This window comes from Phacochoerus africanus, chromosome 3 (genome assembly GCF_016906955.1).
Source record: "Phacochoerus africanus isolate WHEZ1 chromosome 3, ROS_Pafr_v1, whole genome shotgun sequence".
Lineage (NCBI taxonomy): Eukaryota > Metazoa > Chordata > Mammalia > Artiodactyla > Suidae > Phacochoerus > Phacochoerus africanus.
The window spans coordinates 190,154,393-190,161,407 of record NC_062546.1 but is presented as its reverse complement, the minus strand read 5'-3'; the positions used below and the strand labels follow the sequence as shown (position 1 = coordinate 190,161,407).

The following is a 7,015-nucleotide window of genomic DNA, read 5'->3' as shown; positions in this document are numbered from 1 at the left end:
GGCCACATCCACATGGCATGTGGAGATTTCCCAGGCTAGGAGTTGAATCAGAGCTGCAGCTGCTGGCCTACACCACAGCCACAGCAATGCCGGACCCGAGCCGCCACTGTAACCTACACCACAGCTCCGGGCAATGCCGATCCTTAACCCACTGAGCGAGGGCAGGGATCACACCTGCCACCGCATGGTTCCTAGTCGGATTTGTTAACCGCTGAGCCACCACAAGAACTCCCGCCACAAGCCAATTCAAGAACATAGGCCTCATCACAAAAGAAACCCCGTACCCACTAGCAGGGATTCCCTTGGTGAGGAATCTGGAGATTTTTTGATCAGTGTTTGAATATTCCTGGATTTGAGAGTTTCACACCAACTCCAACCACATGCGATGACAGCAACTTCCTGACTTCTTGCCTCTTCCTGTCCTCTGTTCTTGCTTCACCCTGCACACCTGCACTTTCCTGTCAGCCCTGCCCCTGCTTTCTGCTCTTTTACCCATCAAGCGAATTTAAAGGTTTGACCCTTCGGTATGAGAATTGGCGATGCTCACAGTTTCGCTGCAATTCTCTTGTTTGTATTGACCCCAAGTCCAAGTTAATTCAGCCTTGTCAAGGTATCGGAAAAGGAAAACCATTCGATCCAGGGTGAAATATCACACCCACGCATTGATAACTCGGGCGCAGAACACATTTATTGGTCAAAACTTTACAAACCGAGAGCTTTCAAAAAGTGCACAGCCACACATACAATATAGAAAACAGAAAACTTCACCACCATCTCCTACGAAGAGGTTAACAAGTAACAAACGGTTATTCCTTAGTTTTGAATACTACAAAGGAGGAAAGCTCTTGGAGAATTTTCTATTTTTACTTAGAGATGTATGTTATTTCCTTAGAAAAATACCAAAAAAGTCAGATAATCATTTGAACTCACTGCATGTCTTGGAGGAACACGAGTGAGGAGGGTACAGGAAAAGGAAAAGTCACCAGGTAAATCTCCAGCCAGATGTCATTACCATGGCAGAAAAAGCCAGGCAGTGACCATAGAGACAGAGCCAGAAGAAATCTTGGAGATGGTTCACTCCTAACTCTATTTACGTAGGAAGCCCCTAAGTCCAGGTCACTGGGCCAGTTAGGGCAAGTCCAGAGGCTGAAGGATGATTTGAACACAGAAGCCTGAGAAGTAGAAAAGACTCGAGTTTTCTCTGGTAGTGTCAACATGACTGCACCCCCATAAAAGAGGGTTTAAAATCCAACCAGAGGAGTTCTTGTCATGGTTCAGCAGTAATGAACCCATCCATGAGGATGTAAGTTCGATCCCTGGTCTCCTTCAGTGGGTTAAGGATCCAGCTTCGCCATGAGCTGTAGTATGTTGCAGATGCGACTTGGATCCAGCATTGCTGTGGCTGTGGCGTAGGCAGGCAGCTGCAGCTCCAATTAGATCCCTAGCCTGGGAATTTCCATATGCCACATGTGTGGCCCTAAAAAGACCAACAACAACAACAAAAAAAGAAGAAATCCTACCAGGCTCCAAGTTGGTCTGCAAATGGAATAGGAAAGAAACACACACTCCTTGGGAATAAAACAAAGGGAAGATTTATCTTTATTCTCAAGAGAGCCTAAGATCATTCTTAACCAGAATCTAAGAGCTATTTAAAAAAAATTTTTAAAGCAGCTATGACAATGCAACTGAATAAGGCTGGATCCAGAATGACTCTGGACTTGGGGCTGTCCATAGGTGACAGAATCTCTGCTTGCACCTTTGTATGAGTAGTAGGGTTACTTTGGTGACATTAATGATGGCAACACAGCTGAAAGGAAAGACTCTGGCAAGGTCTGCCACTCTCCCTAGGCAGGAGGCACCTTGCCCTACCCTGCTGCTCTGATATATAAGGCTTCAGTGGCTAAGCTTGTTGTTGGAAACTTGGACTTTGCCCAGGATGTATCCCCAAAATAGCTCTTGCATAAGGGAAAATCAACAATGCCGTGTACTGATCTCAAGAAAGAAAAATGGCCTCAATCTCAATAAGACACAGTTTGCTGCAGAGTTGTTAAATCCCTTGCCTTAGGTGTTGTTTTTTATTGTACTCTATTTTTTGATACTTTCGCTTTATAGGAGGATTGTTGGTTGATTAATCAACAGTCATGGGAGAGCAGGACCTCCTGTTTAATCTATAACACGGAGTTAGTTCCAATCCATATTAAACCTCACTGGGGTTCAACCGCTTCATCAGCAGAAGGAATAACTGACAGGCTATGACATCCCTTCTGACTCTCAAATTTGGCTTCCATGGCACCGTCCATCAAACTGCCAGGTTAGTGCCACAGGCATTCATGGAGAGGCATGAAAGTCTATCCTCTCGGGGCCAGGATCAAAACTCACACAAGACAGTGAGTGATTCTGCCAGGAGGAACTCACCATCCCATGACTGATCTATGGATTGAGATCAACTTTCTTCTTATATAAGATAGTAAGGCACCAAGCTGAAGGTGTTTGGGAAGGAGTCATTAAAATAACTAAAATATAAGGCATTAGAGAAATCCCTTTGTTTCAAGCATCAAGAACTGCTGCTGTGTTTGCTACCCTAGAGAAACCGGAGTAACTAGCTGGTTGTTTTGAAGGTGCCTGGATTTTCTCCTCTAAAAAGATATTCAAATTCTATTTGAAGGAACTCTCCCAGCCCCACAAATAGACATTTTATCACTTAGTTTTAAAAACAAATGTGAGAACTAGCAACCTTGGGCTGTTGGCAAAAACCAACCAAATGACAAAGCCCATCAACACTGTCTCTTATTTTAGAGGAAAAGAAGACAGAGGTGAACACACCCCAAACTTATTTTCGTATTTATCACAAACTTGGTGATCTGCACCAGTGAGGTAGTTTGGAATCAAGGTAAAGTTGTGGAAATAAGGACAATGAATCCAGATTCCACTTCCTGAGCTTCCCAGGACAGAAGTGTAACTTGAGGAAAGTAGGGGTTTTACACATAACCCGACACTCACAATAAAGGCATAGATGTCCCTGAAGTAGACAGACTTTGATTGTTTTCACGGTCATGGTGAAGAGTTTGTGTAAATCACAAAGCATCCCTCATCCTGGTTCCCCGTGGGTCAGAGCAAAACTGGCTGGCTTTCCCAAGCACCAAAGCTGCAGCTTTCTTGTGAGTGTGATAGACCTGGCAGGGTAGAGACAACTTCAAGATTTCTAGCTGCAAGACAAAGGAAATGACTCAGCCTGCACCCAGTGTGCAAAGGAAACGCAGGAGAAAGAAATGTCCAAATCCGACAGCATAAATGCGCAATTTCTCTCCCGGCCCAGCTTCTCTCCCGGTGTTCTGAGGTTATTTTTGTTGTTGTTTTGGTGTCATTGTTTTACTGTTTAAATTTTATATGCAATTACAGATTAGATGAGAACCTTTAAAATGGAGAGCTCCATCAAAATATACTACTAAATGCAATTCATGACTCACGTTTATGTTGCAGCAAAAATTCAGAACATTCATTTGCAACCTGTAGGACTATATGGAACTGATGCTTTGAGTTTATGAAAGGACTTCTAGGGAGTTCCCGTCATGGTTCAGTGGTTAACAAATCCAACTAGGAACCATGAGCTTGAGGGTTCAATCCCTGGCCTCGCTCAGTGGGTTAAGGATCTGGTGTTGCCATGAGCTGTGGTGTAGGTTGCAGATGTGGTTCAGATCCCAAGTTGCTGTGGCTCTGGCGAAGGCCAGCAGCTGTAGCTCTGATTAGACCCCTAGCCTGGGAACCACCATATGCCTCGGGTGCAGCCCTAGAAGATACAAAAAAAAGAAAAAAAATGTATGAAAGGAGTTCTGGCCTGGCTGGATTTAGACCTTTGGAGACCCTAAGAAAGGAAGAGGTAAACTCCCTAATACGTACTTAAAAATAAGATTTTGTGCAGGCCAAGAATTAAAGTTGCTGATGTCTAGATTTTGCAATGGCAAAATTCTAGATAAATTCATCAGAGCAGAACTTTTCGCATTTTTCAGTGCCTCTGCTTTACCCTATATGGGCTTTCACTGTTTTCTAGGTGATGCAGTGGAAGTTAGTGGTCAGTCAGGCCCTGACAGTACTGAGTGTGAGATTAAAAGTCATACATACCTTTGCGAAACTGCGAAAAGACTGTGTCATGAGATTTTCATAAACTGCTCCAAAGGAATGAAAATCATGGGTTTTATAATAATATAAAGGCCTTTAGTTGCTGTGGTTATCTGGGCCACAGAGTCTTCTGAAATACTGACTTGTGACCAGCTAGGGTGTAATTTTATGTAAGTGGAGCTTCTTTTACATTTGTTTGGTATTGAGTAATACTCCAAAGGATTTATAGTCAAATTAGCCACATCTACCAAAATGTGTCCTATTTCCTGCTTTGACAAAAAAAAAAAAAAAAAAAAATTTGATGTCTTTTTAAGGCCATGGGTCAATGGACTCCTGGACTGCTCTACCACATGAAGCCAGAGGGATGCTGGCCAAAAAGTCCTATATGGAACAATTGAGAAGGTTCACTTTTTTGTGTGTGAAATCCTTTTCTACTCAAGACGTTACCCAGCATGAGTCTGTTTTACTGTTGCTAAACCCTATTTGCGCTCTAGCCCATGGCTTGATGTTTTAAAAATCAGTGGCTTTAACACATATTACCAATAAGTTATAACAACTGAAGGTAGTTGCCCCCAGATATGGAGAATGGAGGAGGTGAGAGGTAACAGGCAGCGGTGGAGATGATTGGGAAACTAGACATTCTCTTACTTATTGAATAATTAATTACCTAAGGCTTAGAGACTGAGTCTCAGCAACCTCCTTCTGACTTGCTCCTGAGAAACTAACCTGCGGCATTGTCAAGTACTGGCATGGGACCATCAGCCCTAGCAAATTATCTCCTGAAAATGGGTCTTTTCCTAGAATTGGTGGCATCCTATAGCATAGCTTTAAAGACACATCACCTTCTGGCAAAGCTTATGTGTTCACCTAGGAATACATTCATGAAACAAGGACTTATTTCATGCCTACCAAGCATCATGAGCTGACCCAGGCCCTGGGGGACATCAGGGAACAGAAGGGAAGGCTCACGCTCTCTTGGACCTAACGTTCTGGTTCCCAGGAGAATCATGTAACCTGTGTCAGCTATGAACCAGTCACCTGTCCCTAGAGAGGGCACTTTCTTTCAGAGCTCACCTTACCAGAAGAGGCCTTAAGGGAAGAAAATTAAGACCACTTCCATTACCGTGAAAATCTTTTGGAATTACAAAAAGTCTTAAAACATGTCAAAAGTATGTCCTCCAAGAGACCTCTTTGCCTGTAGTAAGTGAATGTATTTCTAAGAAAATGACACGGATGAGTATTTCTAAATATGATTAGAAGAGAGAAGACATATTCTTCTCCACATGGGTCTCCATATGGTAGATTCAGTCCATTTCCAAAATGGCAAAAAAAAACCCTCTTTAATATTGTGTAAAATGCATTGGTTGCTATGACCTAAAGGACCAAATGAACTAAGTCTTAAAGTCATATTACTGGCTAACGAGTGGACTGTGCAAGCAGGAAAAGAAAAAAAAAAAAAAATGCCTCTAGCTCTACATGGCAAATTATTTTACATACTGTTTCGTAAATGTTCCAGCTGTGCTAAACAACAGCTGTCGTACTCAGCAAAACCACATTAAATTATTGTGATATTTAGTAAAAGAGTCTAATTCTTTTTTGAAGCTGCCATTTTTTAAAGCATATGTATAATTATAAGCCTTTTCTTAACTTGTAAAACAAGTTTTATCTTCCTCCAGAAAGAAGACTTTTGAAAAGGCTGTAATCATCTCCAACTTTACCATACAGTCGCCCACCAGATTTTTAGTTACCACAGACAAAAACCAACATCTGCCACCATACAAAATACCTCTCAGTTACAAATCTGATTCCACAGTCAAAGAAAAAAAGTAACTTATTTAAATTATTTGTTCTTGCAACGCGATGTTCTCTAGCCCTCTTGTATGCGTCTAAGAGGAGAGTTATCTAAAAATGAGAGTTTCATGCTCTGGAATACCGTATTTCCCTTTGTGCGCCTCAAATAATTTCCTTAGCTCCTCCATGTAGGTCTGATGCAACTCTTCAATCTGCTCTGAGGTTGGGTGCAGGGTCTGAGGAACTGGGATGGGGCGGCCCACTGCAAAAAACAGAGAATACATCATGCAGAAGAAACCAAAGCCACTCCACCACAGACTCCTGTCTCTAATGGACAGCCCTAGAAAGATCTGCCCAATCAGAACACGTCAGGCCTGCCAGCGCCCCTCCTTTTTCATTTTACTGGCTGCCTGCAGTGGTCACACCACCCCTTTTGATAACAAATAAAGAGCGTTCCTTCTCAGCAGACGCTGGATTGTCAGGACCCTGGTGGTTTTGACTTTGAGTCAAATGAACTACTGTGCTGACTGCAGCTGTAAGAGGACAGAGCTGTGTGTGTGCACGTCACCAGCTCGCTCCCTCGGGTACAGCTGACAGCCAGACCACAGTGCCCTATTATCACTACCCGGGAAATCTTGAATCATGAGATCCTGGCTCTTTGTAATGTCATCCTAAAAAAAATGAAAAGAATATGTATCTTCACTGCTAAGTGTCTGTACTAGAAAACACACTTAATTCATAAGGATGCCACTGTTTGGAACAGTGGAAAACAAAAGCAACCAAAAGTTTCAATAGAAAGATTATTAAGTGAACCACAGACCATTCATTCAATGGAATCCTTGGCAACAAATTTTTTTTAAATAATATTTTTCAACTATGTATGGTGACATATAAAATAGACTTAAGGTGGTGATCATTTTACCATATGTACAAATATCAACTCAACACTTGAAACTAAGCTGCTATATGCAACTATATCTCAGCTGAAAAAATGAAATAATCATGTGTACACATACATAGATGGCTAAAATGTAGCAGGTAGGGGGGAAGTTGTAAAATAATATAGTACGATTCTATTTATTTAAAAAAATTCCAGAAGTTCCTGTCG

At 42.1% G+C, this 7,015-nt stretch overlaps 1 protein-coding gene across 2 annotated transcripts in view; it reads right to left on the bottom strand.

The window, feature by feature from the left end:
- Positions 1 to 1,467: 1,467 nt before the first annotated feature.
- The window catches only part of MOGAT1 (monoacylglycerol O-acyltransferase 1), a 40,063-nt gene continuing 34,515 nt past the window's right edge, over positions 1,468 to 7,015 (bottom strand). The window contains exons 6-7 of one of the 2 annotated variants that reach the window (XM_047773626.1): positions 6,050 to 6,169; positions 1,468 to 3,206 (exon numbers count right to left, since the gene is read on the bottom strand). In XM_047773626.1, coding sequence (XP_047629582.1) covers positions 3,109 to 3,206; positions 6,050 to 6,169 — 218 coding nt within the window. In that variant the 3' untranslated portion in view covers positions 1,468 to 3,108. Of the gene's footprint in view, positions 3,207 to 3,778; positions 6,170 to 7,015 lie in introns of those variants that run through there. The other variant, XM_047773627.1, reaches the window with a different exon arrangement.